The sequence below is a fragment of the Macaca thibetana genome, chromosome 5 (genome assembly GCF_024542745.1).
Source record: "Macaca thibetana thibetana isolate TM-01 chromosome 5, ASM2454274v1, whole genome shotgun sequence".
Taxonomy (NCBI): domain Eukaryota; kingdom Metazoa; phylum Chordata; class Mammalia; order Primates; family Cercopithecidae; genus Macaca; species Macaca thibetana.
The window spans coordinates 117,723,599-117,740,704 of NC_065582.1; the positions used below are offsets into that span (position 1 = coordinate 117,723,599).

At 32.7% G+C, this 17,106-nt stretch overlaps 1 protein-coding gene across 7 annotated transcripts in view; it reads right to left on the reverse strand.

The window, feature by feature from the left end:
- EPHA5 (EPH receptor A5) overlaps positions 1 to 17,106 on the reverse strand; it is a 349,515-nt gene that overhangs the window by 41,775 nt on the left and 290,634 nt on the right. For 5 of the 7 annotated variants that reach the window (XM_050792666.1, XM_050792665.1, XM_050792671.1 and 2 more), the window contains 4 exons: positions 16,528 to 16,593; positions 6,922 to 6,989; positions 5,182 to 5,307; positions 4,234 to 4,419 (listed from right to left, as the gene is read on the reverse strand). In XM_050792666.1, the coding sequence (XP_050648623.1) occupies positions 4,234 to 4,419; positions 5,182 to 5,307; positions 6,922 to 6,989; positions 16,528 to 16,593 (446 nt within the window). The remainder of the gene's footprint in view (positions 1 to 4,233; positions 4,420 to 5,181; positions 5,308 to 6,921; positions 6,990 to 16,527; positions 16,594 to 17,106) is intronic. The other 2 variants (XM_050792668.1, XM_050792667.1) reach the window with 1 other exon arrangement.

A 17,106-nucleotide genomic window follows, 5' to 3' on the forward strand; every position in this document is an offset into this window, starting at 1 on the left:
AGTGGAAAGTGACAAAATGGGAAGAGTAGTGGACGACTGTTGGAATAATGTTAGTTAATATATAATAAGAGCCTGTATAGAGAAAATGATCTTACTAGACAGACTGAAGTAACGTATTTGAAAGATAATTATAAATTTACACAATAAGTCAAAACTGTCTAGCAGTTTAGGCAATCAATGTAATTGTATGTTCTATCTCTGCAGATATAGAAATAAAGAGAAAGAGAAATTCCTCTAATTTTTCTGTAATGTTTTGTTTAAATTTATTAATTTTACAGAACTAAGGTTATTCATTCCTGATTCTAAATTAATAAATAAAATTATAACTAATCCTAAGACTGAATAGATATTCCTTTAGTCAGTTTGGATAATAATTTTCCACTGATGGTAGACGAAATCTCCAGGAACTAAGGATGCTGCAGTGAAAAAGTTATAACTTTTGTCTCCTTTTTATCTTTTTCCCGAATCTCATTAAATAGTAAAAGCTGGCACTGTGTCTTTTACACTAAAGTGCCTTGCATTTCAAATGAGTCAATTAAGCCAGGACCTGTGGGTTTCTTTTTAATGTCATTTGTCATGAAAGAGCTTTAGAATATATGTATCTATTTATGATGGTTTCTGTTTCACAATAAATCATAGAAGGGATTTGAATGGGGGCTCAAGCTTCTGGCACGTGATACTGCAAAGATGAAGGCTCACAATGACACCACCCATAGAAGGGCTACTTCAGACTCCCTACCTCAGCTTCAATAAGAAAAATCACAAGATTTAGTTGCACTTATGTCTCATTATCTGTGTGCTGCAGGTTGAGAATAATTGCTGAATAAATTAGCATCAGATCAGAGAGCATGAAATTAAGGACACAAATAAAGTGAGTTGCAACATGGTAAATTAAAAACAAGTTGAAGACTTCCTAAGTTGAACATCAAGAGCCAAATTTATAAAGGAGAAATATTGTTTCAATAAATGTATAGAATAAACGTATAGAATAAATTAAACATACAGAATAAGAAGTAAAAGCAAATAAATATTGTAAGTATTTACATTTTTCTTTACATATATGTGTAGCCTCATGGTGAGTAGCAACATCCAGCAGAACATTTGATTAAGATATAGAAATTTAGCCGGGCGCGGTGGCTCAAGCCTGTAATCCCAGCACTTTGGGAGGCCGAGACGGGCGGATCAGAAGGTCAGGAGATCGAGACCATCCTGGCTAACATGGTGAAACCCCGTCTCTACTAAAAATACAAAACAACAACAACAACAACAACAACAAAACTAGCCGGGCGAGGCGGCGGGCGCCTGTAGTCCCCAGCTACTCGGGAGGCTGAGGCAGGAGAATGGCGTAAACCCGGGAGGCGGAGCTTGCAGTGAGCTGAGATCCGGCCACTGCACTCCAGCCCGGGCGACAGAGCGAGACTCCGTCTCAAAAAAAAAAAAAAAAAAAGATATAGAAATTTAAAACTGCCTTTTTAACCACAGTAACATTTTTAGAATAGAGTTCATAGAATCTAGATATGATCATTTGTTGATATTGAAACTAGCTCCTAAAAGTGCATATACAATATATGAGAAACTTGTTTGTATTATTACAAGAAGTTGTCTTAATTTATCTCAGTCAGGACCCAGTCAAATAAACAAGTTTTGTAATAAAGATCTGTAAAGGCCGGGCGCGGTGGCTCAAGCCTGTAATCCCAGCACTTTGGGAGGCCGAGACGGGCGGATCACGAGGTCAGGAGATCCAGACCATCCTGGCTAACACGGTGAAACCCCCGTCTCTACTAAAAAATACAAAAAACTAGCCGGGCGAGGTCGCGGGCGCCTGTAGTCCCAGCTACTCTGGAGGCTGAGGCAGGAGAATGGCGTAAACCCGGGAGGCAGAGCTTGCAGTGAGCTGAGATCCGGCCACTGAACTCCAGCCTGGGTGACAGAGCGAGACTCCGTCTCAATAAATAAATAAATAAATAAATAAATAAATAAATAAATAAATAATAAATAAAGATCTGTAAAATACCATATGTTTACATAAATATTTAGGATACGATCTTTGTCTTCAAGGAACATACATCTTTTAGCTAGAGAGCTGAAACATATAAGCAACAGAGACAAAAAAAAAGTAAGATTTAAATAACACTTTTGAACCAAATGAAGAAACATTATAGACTTGCAAAAATTATCATGTATGCAGTGTGTTCAAAAGAAGAAATTACTTCAGGGCAAAGTGGAAGGGATTATGTCACAGAGCTGGTAGACTTTGAGTAAATTTTCAATGAACTTGAGAAAGTAGTGAACATGAGGGTGTAAATTTCACAGAAAGAGGCAATGAAGGCAGGGCAAAATATGAGGTAGTTTAAAATGGACTAAGCATAAAATGGATATGGAGAAGTTCAGAGCATAGGAAGAGAGGTAAGTGGAGAAGTAATAACTATGTACTAAATACATACTTACTTTGTGCCTTGCCCATTCTAAACTTCATCCATATTAATTCGTGTCTTCACAATAATGCTACAAGATATTCTCACCCCATAGTATTAATGTGGAAACTAAGGTTCCAAATGTTTATGATGTGCAAAACCACATAAATGTTTATATTAGAATTAAAATTCAAATTGCGTCACTAGATGCAAAGACCATGTTCTTGACTATTATGCAACCTGGTGTTCCATGATAATAACAGTAATCTGGCATTGTTCTAAATATTACATCTTAATTCATTATGAAGGGTAGATTTGCTGCCTATGGAGTTTGCATTCACCCTGGGGTAACGGGACGTGATAGTGAGAGTTTATTTTCAGAAAGTTAAATTTGTCAGCCATGTGAATGAGGCAACGAAGATGGAAATTATCAAATATTTGCTTACTATTATTACTGGTACCATCATTAAGAACTATGTTTTATATTAGATAATACCATTTCTACATAGCAAATAATTTTACTTAATCTCTGTTGTTATGATTCTTGCTTCCACAGAATCGCCACTTGCTATCACAGATGTTCTTTCGAAGTCGTTCCCCTCAGATAGAATATAGCCACATTCAAATTCTAATTTAATTTTATTGCATCTGTGACCATATTTTTATATTATATTCTTATTTCACATATTTACACACATCCATTAAAGAATATCCTCGTTATAAAATATTTTTGTTTTATTCCATTTAAAAAAATGTGCTGTTTCCTCTGACTGCCTCTCTCTTGATCCTGCCTCCTGCCTTTCTTTAGCAATTTTACACTTTTCTGATAAGACTTCAGGATTGCCTTCTTGCTCCAGAAATGCCCTGTCTGGGTTTCCATCAAGTAAAGAATAATGTGTGGGTATATACCCAACTGGAGGAAGAAAATCCAAGATTTGAAGAAACCCACATCTGTAGGTTATTTTATTATTTTCCTGCATTCCTCTCTGAGCATGCTTCCTGGAGATGTGTACCTCTTTAAGATATGGATTTTGGTAACTGATGTGTAGGGTGTCAGGAATAAAGGAAGGAATCAGAACACATAGGAATCATAAAGAAACAATGAATACAAAGAAAATGAAGGCCAATGTATGTGCCGCAAAAATACATTATTTGTTGATTGAAAATGATTTAAAATCCTTGTATTGCAAGGCTCACCACACGAACACGTTTAAAAAACATTAACACAAATTAAAAGAGACGTAAAATTCTCGGTATTTTTGAGAGAAAAAAAAAACAACAACTAGATTTGCTTTCACAACAAAAAAAATTCGTTAAAAGGAGCTTCCCTGTCTTCTGTGGTTGTTGCTTTCGCTAGAACTATTAACATATCTTTAAAAAAAAAAGAATAAACAAAATGAACCTGACTATAAAGAACTGCTTAAAACATGGCATTGCTATGGTTTAGCAATCCTATTGAATGTTAAACTTCAATGCCTTAATCAAAACTTTGAAGTTAATATTTCATTAGGATAAAAAGTAGAAGAGACAACAGTTAAAAAAAAAAAAGTTGATATATTTACTGCTTCTTTTATCTGGATATATTTTTGTCTGGCATTGAATTCATAGCAAATGAGTTAAAATATATATTTTAAAAGATAGATGAAAATTCAAGTTCATTGAAGATTAGCTTTAACAAAAATCTAAAATACATGATAAACATTAATATTAGAGAAATTAATATATTACAATGTTGGTTTCTCTTTACCCTAAAATTAATAATGATCTGAAGAGATATTGATGATATGCACACACATGTATAATTTGCCATCATACTTACTTTTGGTCACCACACCTTCTAAATGGATGATGTTAGGATGATCAAACTGTCCCATGATACTTGCTTCACCTAGGAAATCTCTGCGTTGCTTTTCAGTGTAACCTACTTTAAGGGTTTTGATAGCCACAGGTAATTCTCTTTTTCCTGGTAGTTTCAAACGTCCACTACAAACTTCACCAAATTCACCTTGTGATAAAGATGAAAAAAATGCAAAAACACATTTGAAATTCTTAGTCCATTAATACTTGAATGCCCTCCTAGACTCCTAAGGCTTAGACGAAAAAATGAAAATCAAACAAACAAACAAACAAATGAAAAACAGTCAGAAAAAGGTAGTCTACACTAAGCTATTGATAGTAATGAAAATAAATAGTACATTGGAGCAAACCATAACAGATGATCTTAAAACACTTTAGGGACTATTAGCTTCCTCCATCTCACCTACAAAAGCCTTTAAAAAAAAAAGGTACAATGAAATTAAAAGCAACTAACTAAAAATCACTTTTTCTTCTTTTTCTGTCTACTGTAGTAGTAATAAGAAGAGAAAAGTCAACCAGGTTATAGCTAGAAAAAAAGGAAACAATTTTAAGACAGATATAAACTGAATTACATACATACTTTTGGGTATTACAAATTCTCTCTCTCTGTCTCTCTCTCTCTCTCTATATATATATATATAAAATATATATGTATATTATATATATATAAAATAGTGAAACATCTATTTAAATTTTTTTTGCTGTTTTTAAGTTTTATAAACCAGATATTTGCTGGTTTAAGCATGAGTTACACAGAAGGTTGTCTTAAAATGTGATCAATTACATATCACTTTGAATGCAAGCCAATTACAAAAGATTAAAAACATTCTCTGTTAGATCAGGACACTGATATATTACATTCTAGAATACAAACAAAAGTTAAAAGTCAAAGTCAAACACATTGTTGTACCTGCTCCAATAACTCTCTCAATGGTGATACATGATGCTTCTATCTCCTTGGCAAATTCATGGACAGCTTGATTGGGATCCTCATAGGTATGTGGATCAATATAAGTTCTTACTCCTGGCAGTTTAACTGTAAAAGTAAATTGGCATTAAAATAGAAGTAATTGTGATGGATGAGCAAAATTATGAACTTTATTAACATGCAAGTATGACTTAAATCCCTAATTCCTAGAAGTAGCCAAACTGCAAGGACCAGCCCTCTCCTGAGTTACAGTTAGTTGTACAACTATATCAGTTTTATAATTTTAGAAATCTGTTTGCAGACACAAGAAATGCAAAAGTGATGACATATCTGAGAAAACACACCTCTCAATGATAATACTTAGAAAGTCTCTGAGGCAAAATAAGACAATGTTATTCACCGAACCTGACAATACAATACAAGTGCTTAATTTGCTGGTTTATTTTTCTATATTTCATATGGATGATATTCAATATAATCACATTATTATTAATTTTAATTTTATACAAAATGATTTCAAGTAACTTTTCTGGTGGTATGGTACAAAAAGGCTGACATATAAGTCAAAAGAAAGTATTCTGCTTCTCACTATATTTCTGTCACTGTATGACATTAGACAAGACTTATGCTCTATGAGTTCCAGTTTTATCACCTTTAACGGTTGCTAATATCACCTCATCAAGATTTTTGGAAATAAATAATATTAAATAAGATAGGATTAGGAGATGAACTCAATGCTTTGCAGCATGAGTTATAGCTTTAATGATTTTGACATTTAAGATGGCAGAGAGGAAAAAAATATATATATTGTCACTCACTTGGCAAATCAACTCACATTGCACCATTTAAGGAAAAATAATAAAACATCAAAATTCAACTTATTTAGATTAATTGTTAAATCTCTTTATTAAAACATGATTTTCTGCATTATTTTTTAAAACATGGTCTTTTTAAGTTATTTGAACCAAGATTGCTGCCACAGGATCTCTTCAGGTAAATTCCCACTAAAATGCTAGAAGAAGAAGAAAAAAAAAACCTGAGAAATTTTATTTATTTAACCTGGTGATGTTACTTAATGATAGATTTCTACTCATTGTGTTGCTAGGAATTAGAATAGGCCAGAAAATTTCATTTGAAATATAATAGCTCTTTATATTAAGCAAAAAGTTTTTATTTTGATTATAATGAAAGTATTATTTAAATAATTGAATAAAGCATTCAGCTATTGCCTAAAGCATGCCAGAAATACGCAAGTCCATATTCTTTACAGGAATGTAACAAATAGAACACTTATTAAAAAAACAAAACAAAACACTATTTTGGTCAGTTATTATAAATCTTTTTTTTTTTTTTTTTTTTTTTTTTTTTTTTTTTGAGACGGAGTCTCGCTCTGTCGCCCAGGCTGGAGTGCAGTGGCGCGATCTCGGCTCACTGCAAGCTCCGCCTCCCGGGTTCACGCCATTCTCCTGCCTCAGCCTCCCGAGTAGCTGGGACTACAGGGGCCCACAACCGCGCCCGGCTAATTTTTTGTATTTTTAGTAGAGACGGGGTTTCACCGTGGTCTCGATCTCCTGACCTTGTGATCCGCCCGCCTCGGCCTCCCAAAGTGCTGGGATTACAGGCGTGAGCCACCGCGCCCGGCCTTCTAGCCTGAAAAGAAACTTAAATAACAATAAAGTATCCCTTATTTTATTCTGTTTTTATTTTTCGCAATTTGCTTACTGTGCCCATTATGAAAATGCATCTTTTCCTCTTCTGGATCTTGTTTTGCTTTGCTGTAGCCACACCGCCTGGAACAAAGTAAGCTAGAATTAGCCACATCTGAAAGTGGTGAATCAATCACATCAAGCCCAGAAGCATGAAGCGCAATTGAAATTATTGCAACCCTAAACTGATTTTCATACTAGTAGTTTGGATGAGACCTATATCCCTAGCCAGTGTTCCTCACTAAGAAAATAATCTTGCGTAGATTTCACTGAGAAGCCTGAAGCCATTCAAACCTGTTTTTAAACTTCCCTTCACCAAATACTATATACTAGCCATTGTTGTTCTCTTTTCCTCTTTTACTTTATTTTATTTTTATTTTTTGGCAGTTCAAAGGCCACTGCCTCTTTCTGAATGAACTGCCCAAAAAATAATAGTTTCTTGCCTTCATCACCCTGCACAATAGGGTTTTGATTTTTGTTTTTCTCTCTACTGTTTTGGAATCCTCAGTTGCTCCACTGACTATTTTCTGCTCACATCCACCCAGAAAACTATGAAACTCACCACAACTTGCAAAGCCTCTCAGCTTCACCTTTCAAACTTTTATCTCTCTTTGTTTTCTCAATTATCCACAAATTTTCAAGTCTTTGCAAATTTCTCTTATTACTGGAAAAAAAAAATCTGTCTTCCTAATATTCACAAATGACATCTTAACTTCTAAATACAATCTTGGTTTTTCATTATTCCTGATGGATTGAAATCCCTAACTACTTTTCTGATTCTTTTCACTCATCTCTACATTGATGGATGGACATTTTCATAGGGCCTCCATGTGAACATCTCTGGTTCTCTCCTCTCAATCCATCTATTTCTATCAATTTAATTAATACCTCTATCTCACTGGTTTAATTTCTTTTGAGAGTTATGTTTTTATTTCTGGTAGATTTATTTTATAGGGGTATCCCATAAACATTCAAACTCAATGGACCTCAAAATGAAATCAGTGTATTTTTCTTTACTTCTTTCAACAATAGTCTGCCTTCTTTTCCTGTTAATAACACTATGGCCTTGGTCCCTTAAAAGCAAAGACTTATTCTTGTGTTCTTCATAACAAATTAGAGCCAAATCCCAGGAACTACGACTCATCTCTTTCTTTTCATTAGCTCTAACATTTCCTCAATTAAGTCCCTAATATTTTTCCTCCGCATTCCTATGAGTGCCTTCAAAATGATGCTCCTCCACTCTATAGCTCCTTTCCTAAACTATACTATACATGGCTATGGCCAAATTACAGTATATAAGATGTCTTTCTATTGCATTAGCCATCTACTGCAAAATATTTAATGAAATAATAAGATAAAGATTCCTAAATGTAGCCCTAACATACACTTCCGGAATCAACTCCAACTTTTCATCTTCACTTGTACTAAACTTTCTCTTGAAATCTCCAGGATATTTCTCCATGCTTTCATACGTTTGCACATATTGGTTCCTTCACTGAGGATTTTCTTCGTAACAATTTCCAACTGTCAAAGTTCAGTTCCATTTTTTCCTTCTTCACATTTTTCTCGATACTCAAACTTAATGTAGTATTTTCCCTTTGGAGCACAATAGCTTTCTCTACCCTGTCTTGTGATTTCCAGTCTATGCTGCAGCATAGTCATTTGAGTATCCTTGTTGGTTTCCTTACTACTTTTTAGCTTCTTGAATGGCAATAAATTTTATTCATCTGTAAATTCATGCAGTGACCTGGCACCTGACTCAGAGTTGGCACTAAAAATATTTGTCACATTGATGAATGAATAAATGAACGAGAGAATGATATTTTGATTATGTCTACACAATGACAGGTGTTTGGAGAGGGAATGTGCTGAATTAACACTGAATTGATGATTACGCGTACAACATTAAACAACTGGCTAAAATGAAAATATTTAAATTATTTTTAGTGAAACTCTAAAGAAGTGATTTTACTATTCATAAGCTCCCAGCACAACATTCAGTTTACTAAAAACAAAATTTCTGTTGATTTATGCATTAAGAAAAGACAGCCAAATGACAGACTGATAAAATATTTTCATTACAAAATTGGTTGAGAACTACTGTGTGACATATATGAAGTGTCTATTACACATGCACTAACAGAGACTGTCCTTTGATTACATATTCTAGGATATATTTAAAATATATGTATATTTTGATAAGGGAATATATTTTGTCATTTTACAATGTGTAACGACATATATATTACAAAAATGGTCAACACAATCCATCTTTTGTCATTTTGGGAAAAAAATACAGTTATCTGGCTGGGTGTGGTGGCTCACGCTAGTAATCCCAGCACTTTGGGAGGCTGAGGTGGGCAGATCACGAGGTCAGGAGTTCGAGACCAGCCTGGCCAACATAGTGAAACCCAGTATCTACTAAAAATACAAAAATTAGCTAGGTGTGGTGGCAGGCTCACGCTAGTAATCCCAGTTGCTTGGAAGATTGAGGCAGAAGAATCGCTTGAACCCAGGAGCCGGAGGTTACAGTGAGCCAAGATCTTGCCACAGCACTCCAGCCTGGGCCACAAAGCTAGACTTCATCTCAAAAAAAAAAAAAAAAAAAAAAAAAAAAAGAAGGAAAGAAAAGAAAAGATACAGTTATCTTTCTCATATTAAAAAAACTGGCAACTTATTAGTAAAGTAACACTAGTAAATATATATATTACATATAATCTTCTTGGGTGAGGAAAAATGCACAACAGGGATCACAAGGCTTCAAATTTTATTCATAACACTTAAATACATTTGTCATTCCAGGGTCCTTAAGACATCTTAAATCTCCTCACCAAAATGAAAAGGAGGGAAGAAACAAATACATTAAACCACACTGAAATTATATTTGGTCTATTTAAGCTAAGTTTTAAGTTATTTTAATACATTGTTCATAATTTCGCTAGATATAAAATTATTCTTTTGGCCTTTAATATATGTGCCTCTAGAGAAAACAGTTATTAATATTTCTTTTTAATAACATTCTAAATACAATTGTGCAAAATTATCCAGAGATTTGTGTTATTTAAATAATACTGACAATAACAACTTTGTTAGACGAACTCTACAGGGACCTAAAAGCTATACATGTTCTTACAATTTACATTAGAAAACAAATATCTATTAATCCACCTTCAACTCTCCCACCTTCAAAAAAATAAATGATAAGCTTTCAAAATTGTATCCTCAAGTAGCCTTTATCATTAAATAAACCTCATGGATATTTATACTGCATAAAAATTCCTGGTATGAAAATGGAAATAAAACTTTGGATCTCATAACAAAATGACTTGGGAATACCTTGGTGAGGAGCAGTTAACATTGCATTACCTAGGGTGAGAGTCAGCAGCGCAATTGAAAGGAGTTATGTTTGACTATGGGCATCTCTGGAGCTCTGTAACATATACGGCTGCATATCGCATTAACATGTAAAATTAAGTTCTGGAATCCCCCGAAGCATCGTTAAAACAAGCCTCAACAAGAAACAGCAAGTAAAAGTGCAGCTGGCAGAGACTGGTACTCAGGCAGCAGTTCAGTCTCATTGAAAAAGCGTTTCAGGAAGCATATTCATTCAGTATCATGTTCTGTACCTGCTCCAGATGCATAATTTTAACCAATCAGAAAACAGTCAATAAATATGTTATTCTGTATGTAAATTGTACCTCCTCCTTTCTGGAAATGATTTTTTTTTTTTTTTTTTTTTTTTTTTTCTGAATGGAAAAGAAACATTTTTTAAAAATTTTGCTTTCATCACAATTTTAATGTGAGCTTTGAAATTATTATACCAAAAACATCTGCAGTGTCTGTATTTAAAGGAATTACATCCTCTAATCATTTATACTCATGTTCTTTTAGAAAACAATGTGATTTTGCTGTTTAGTAATAGAGATGGGCAGGAGAAATTATTCATAGGCATAACTCATACTCATACACATTAATTAATATTTATTTAAATGTCCTAGAGAGATGCTAGATATATAAATATAGCAATGACCTTATCATTTATTTAGAAATCAATCCATTTTCTCCCATGCTTTTTCTAAGGATTTGGATAATACATTTTTGATACTCTTAATGCTGATCTTAAAAATTTGGTTGCAGTTATAATATCTACATTTAGATATTTAAGAGTTCTGTAATATATAAAAAAATTGTGTAGAGATGGACAGCCAATGAATAACTTAGTTTCTGAGTACAAATTTGGGACTTGATAATGAATTTGGGATATGAATGTCAAGAATTTCAGAGTACCAAGTAATGTACACAAGCAGTACTTTATAAATGGCACTCTTGTGACCAATGAGGAAAGGACAAGTGAACAGAATAGAAAACGGAGTGGAAATCCTTGCAAAACAATAGCCTTCATACTATCAGATCTTTCCATTGCTTTAGCCTACAGAAATATGATCTAAATAATTTTTTTCAGCTTAATCTAAATAAAGTAGAGCGGGATACAATAGGGGAAGAAGTGGTTTTGCACTTTATTTATTTAAAAGAGTAAGCACATGCAGTGTCTAGCTCAGAAATTGATACTCCTGTATTGTTCCTCTGTTTTCCAGATTAAGAGATGCTTTTCCTATAAACTGAAGCAAAAATATTCAAAAAGCAACAAATTACAGTGAACAATAATATCTATATGAGATGAGAAAAAATAAAAACTCTTAATTGAGCCTCGTTTAAAGTCACATTTCTTCATATATGCACACTCCTGTATTCTGACATAACAAGCACCTCAACCATTGCATAATATTGTATATAAATGATAGTATATAGAGAATTTCACTGCTGGAAACTTGAAAGGAATAATACTGGTTTTTAGAAAATACTTTGAATTTTTCACTTTGGGATTTTTCTCCAATTAGACAAAGGTTTAATTAAAGTCAGCTAACTTATCCTCATAAAATACATAAACATATGAACATTAAGTTATTAATGTATCTAATAAAAACTGAACATGGATTAAATTTTGTTTTATGAGCCAGTATTCTTCAATAGGAATGCAAATGAATATGTACTGAAATGGGGCATTGGATGTTTAGGCAGTCCTGCTAGTAAAACTGTGTGAGTCATTTATATTTTCCTCATTTATACTACCAGAATATTGACATTTTGAGTTCTTCATAGATAGATTTAAGTCAGACAAAAAGTGCAGCTAATTTATTTTTATTTACTAAATATTTTCAGATATACTGATTAAAAGGAATTCACTTATTTAGAAAAACATACTTCATTGGATATGGGAATTATGTAAAATTATACTACACAAAATGAGAAAACAATTTTCTGAGTTCTTATCGCACATTTGATCAAGAGTGCTAACAGCCCTATGATTAATGCCATGTGAGAAGCTAAATTACATCTTACTTGATGCTTTATATATCACTTTGTATCTTCATATTATATAAAACAAAGAATTTTAAAACTCTTAGAATAAATCTCCTAAAATATTATACACATGAAATTGTAAATCTCTCAATAAATTATTCAAATTCTTTTAAAATTAGCTATAATAGGAAAACCTGAACAATTTCAAATTCTTCAAAATATACAAAGATAAATTAAAGACTATTCTCTGTGTTGAATTCAGTTGTAATTGACAGAATTTTGATATAACACTATCTATGACAATTAAATCTCTCTGTTTTTAAAAAGTTTTATTCTTATTCTAGAGTACATAACTTCCTATTAATTTTTAAGCGTTTCATGGATGCCACTATTGGATTTCTCAATCTGAGAAGGTCCATTTAATATCTCCTGTAGTCTGAAGTTTCACTGTTACTTTTAAAAATGGATAGTTTGGAGCAGTTCGTGATTGTATTTTGCTTAGCAGGCCTTCAACTGAAATTTAATATACTCTATATACATGTCAAACAACACTCCCATCTGCCTACCACAAAGCACTTTAAATGGAGTTCTAGAATTATTACAAAGGGATGGTTTTCTTCTTTATGCCACTTTCATGCTATATAAAAGGGAAGAGTACTTTCACCCTCCCCCCGGCAGATATCTTATAAAGATGAATAAAATAATTAATGTAAAGTGTGTATGAAAATAAAAATTTTCTCATTACACATTTCAAGAAACAGAGCTAATATAGAGAAAGAAAAATGTATTGAAAAATTAGGATAATAGTTAATGTTTCAAAGACATGATGATCATTTGGCCAGAGAAATTTGTTTTGTTTGGATTTTGTTTTTAATCTCTTCATTGTATGTCTGAATTCTGAGATATACTAGAGTTCATTTATTATGTCTCTGATTTAAAATACTTTTAGAATTATAAAAAGTATTTAAAAAGTGAAGCTTATTATCTACAGATCACATAATAGGTAAATGAATAAAATAAGAATTTAATATCTCTATTTTCAAAATAGTGACTGCTTTTCCCTTGCCACTTAAATCCCTCAAAGGATGTGGTAAAAAATATGAAGACAGCGAAAAGCGTGAATGAATGAAGAAAATAATTTGACTCATTTGAATTTAAAAAACACAAGAAATGGCTACTTTGGGACTATGGGATATTTTAGATTGATTTATAATAAATAGTATGCTATAAATATACATTGGTTTCTGTAAGCACAAACACAGATGAATATTCGGGGATAAGGGGTAACATTAGAAAGTAGAGACATTATTATATTAAAACCATCAATTCAAAAATGGTTGTTTGTAAAAATAGATTTTTTTTTTTTTTTTTTTTTTGAGAAGTAAAACCATGATTAGAAAGTTGAACTGGTTGAGATGACAATAAAGGCCACGGCAACTTAAACAATACCTTTGCTAAAAATATGGGAAGCTTTGGGGATATGGTGCTTAAACTTTAGGCATCTGAGTTTCATTCAGAAATAGTACAGAAATGGCTTTTATCATTGGGTAGATTTCAGTTAAAGCAGGGAGAACGTTTGGAATATTAACATTATGTTTATGAATGTCACAACAAAGCAAGCAGGCAACTATACTGATGAAAATAATTTGAGATAAAAGGATTTAAAAAGGCAACATGTAATTATAAATATCATCTTATAAATGGTGCATCATGTATTTTTTAAATGATAGATATGGTTTCCTGGTGGGAAATTTGATAGATTAAAAATCAGAATCTCAGATCCTTGCGAGAGTGTCAACACATTGGAATTGCTGAGCCAAGAATCTATATGAATAGTTTTGAAACAATGTTCTTTGGAACCCTAAATTTACACAAGTTATCTCAGGATGTTTCTAAGAGTCAATGCATTTACAATGGACAGTTTTAATGTACATGTATCATATTATATTAAGGTCAAAACTAACCACATATGGATTCATGAGTGATCTTTCAAGACACAAAAAACAATGGAATTCTAAGATTAAAAAGTCTACAAATTTCTGTTCTATACCTGCAAATGTGTCTGTTCACAAATGATGATGATAGAATTTTGAAAATGAATGACGTGGTTATTGGAAATGCTGGCATGATGACACATGCAAAATTAGGTGACAGGATTTCAGATTTCTTAGTATTTTACTGACTCTCCTAGATAAGTGGTTCTTCTCAGCTCTTAATTTTTATTATATAAGGTTGTTTTCTTCCTAGTGCTTTAATCTAAACAAATACCATCCTTAACAGAAAATTTGTAGTAACATGAAATTACAAAATGAAACTTCACAAAATATAGCAATAAAGCATTTTTAGTTCTGATTCCTACCCAGTAAAAAATTAGACAAATTTTTTATTGTTTACATAAGCTCAGTTAAAGTTTGTTTCTTTGGCTTTAATTTGTTTTATTTTACCAAGAATATATTTTTTAATATTTTCAGCTTTTCCAGGAGTCTTTCCATGAAGACTGGTAGCATTTTACTGAGTGCCTAAATACATATGTGGCTAAATCTTTATTTTTTTTTTCACAAACACACCCACAGGCAAATACACATGCACGTATACAAACAAACTCATTGCCTTCACAATTTCTAACATTATTGGAAGAAATATATTGTCATCTTCAGTTTACTGATGTGTTTTTTTTAAAAAAATAAGAGTTTTGCTTTCCTATTTTCCTTCTTTTCTTCTATTCATTTTATAAACCACCTGAAGCCAACAATACACTAGAAAAAGATACTATTTTTTTTTTTTAAATCAAGAATTTCAATCTGGCTAAAGCTAGCCTTTTCTAATGCTTTCAAAGCAACAGACTGATAAATGTTCACACTTCCACTGAAATATTTTTGAGATGTAGTTCAAGGTAAGGCATAAATATCAATGTTCTTTTCTAAGTTGTAAATTATGCTTATTCTGCTTCAGAGATGATTTATCTATGTTAACAACTATAATTGACACTAAAGTGGAATAGACAATTCAATGACCATTTTTAGTTTTTCATAGCACAAAAACACACCACACACACCCACACACACACACACACACATTAAAACCAAACTTTATACTATAGCTTTTGCCAGATTTTAGTTTGTATTTAGTTTGACACTGAAGCCCCATGCTCATAAGAATTTCCTCTGTAAGTTATTTGAAACAAATCTTTACCTTCATATTAAACTTTAAAACTTTCTCCAAATTCAAAAATTTTTTAAAATTGATAAACATATTTCTAAATTACAATATTCTATGTTCGTTCACTCTCTCGTTCTCAGATCATTGGCATTCATTCCACCACTTCTCACATTTGCACATCTGTATACCCTCATTCACACACAATTTTTCAAGCAACAAATATTACTTTATACCTAGAGAATATATCTAACAATTTTAAAAGCCCCTAGGAAACTCTATAGCTTTCTAATATGCATTAGAAAGCATATTCCTTGGCAAATTCTGACTACAAATGACAACTGGGTACAATAGTGCAAGGATTTAGGCTATTTAGTCTAGAAAGAAATTATCTGGAGTATTTCACTTTTCACAAAGTAGCTCCCATTGTGTAGGAGTTCCAATGCATCTGTGAATAGTCATAACCCCCAGATGTATATTTAGGATTTGTACTTATAAATAATTAAGAGTATGCCATTTGGACACTGATTGAAAAATGTGCATATTTTCTACTTCACTGGTATCAAAGTGAGAATATCACTTCTAATATCTGTAATAATTCAAGCTTAATAAAATTAGATAAACCATTTGAAATTACATGTGGCTTTGTTTTCCAGTGCCACATGTATTCACAACGATATGACAATAGAAGATCAAAGTTATACTGTGGTCATTCCACGGTTTTGGGAGACAGAAAAGGTGATTTTGCCTTGACAGAAGTAGCATTCTACTTTCATGTGTGACATGGTTTTTACTTAATGGAACAACGAAAACGGTGGCATGTTAAATGTGGAACATATAACTGTAATCTCACAACTCCCTAGTTTAAATCAGGACCACAGTAAAAGCCTCAGAAGAGACGTATGAATGCTTGACATAGGGATGATGTGCCATATGTATAATATTTATTTGAAATAATCCATTGTGAAATCACTTGTTAGGATTCAATTTGGGGAGCCAGCTTTATTCTACTCAAATGTACACAAATGGAGAAAGAAAAGAAATGCCGACGGTAATACATATAGGTGGACATCACATAGGAGTGAAGGTGGGAGGGAACACTAACCATATTAGGCTTGGATGGGCAACAGCGCACAGGGAAGAAGCCCTCCCACAGCCACATTCGCAGCAACTGAAAAGCAAACAAGAGAGCCCAAGATAAGGAAGAGATCCCACTCCCTCAAATATAGCATAAAGACACTATGAATTTACTCAGGTGTCTGCTTTCCTTTTCAAAATCAAAAATCTCTAAATGCATACAATTAATTTTTTTCCACAGTGCCTTTCAAATTAAGAAGTGTTTTATGGATTTAAGAAATATAGAGTTGTAGTAAATTGTTATTTTTATTTTGCTTAAAGTGGTTATCAGCAAGAAATGTCATGAGCCAATATATTTGAATTAATTGTATGCAATTAATATAGACATAAATAAAGATGTAAGCCCATTTTAACATATCTCTCCTCAGAAATTCCCTCAAAATTTACATCAGAAGAAATCCTAAATAGCCCTTTAAATACATGTTTTGCACATAGCCTACAAACTTGGAAAGAGTATAAAGACTTTCTTGTGTGACCCACTGATTTCTTATGCTTGTGGTATTACTTATCATAGCCTATTGAAAATGTTAGGCATATATAACTTCCC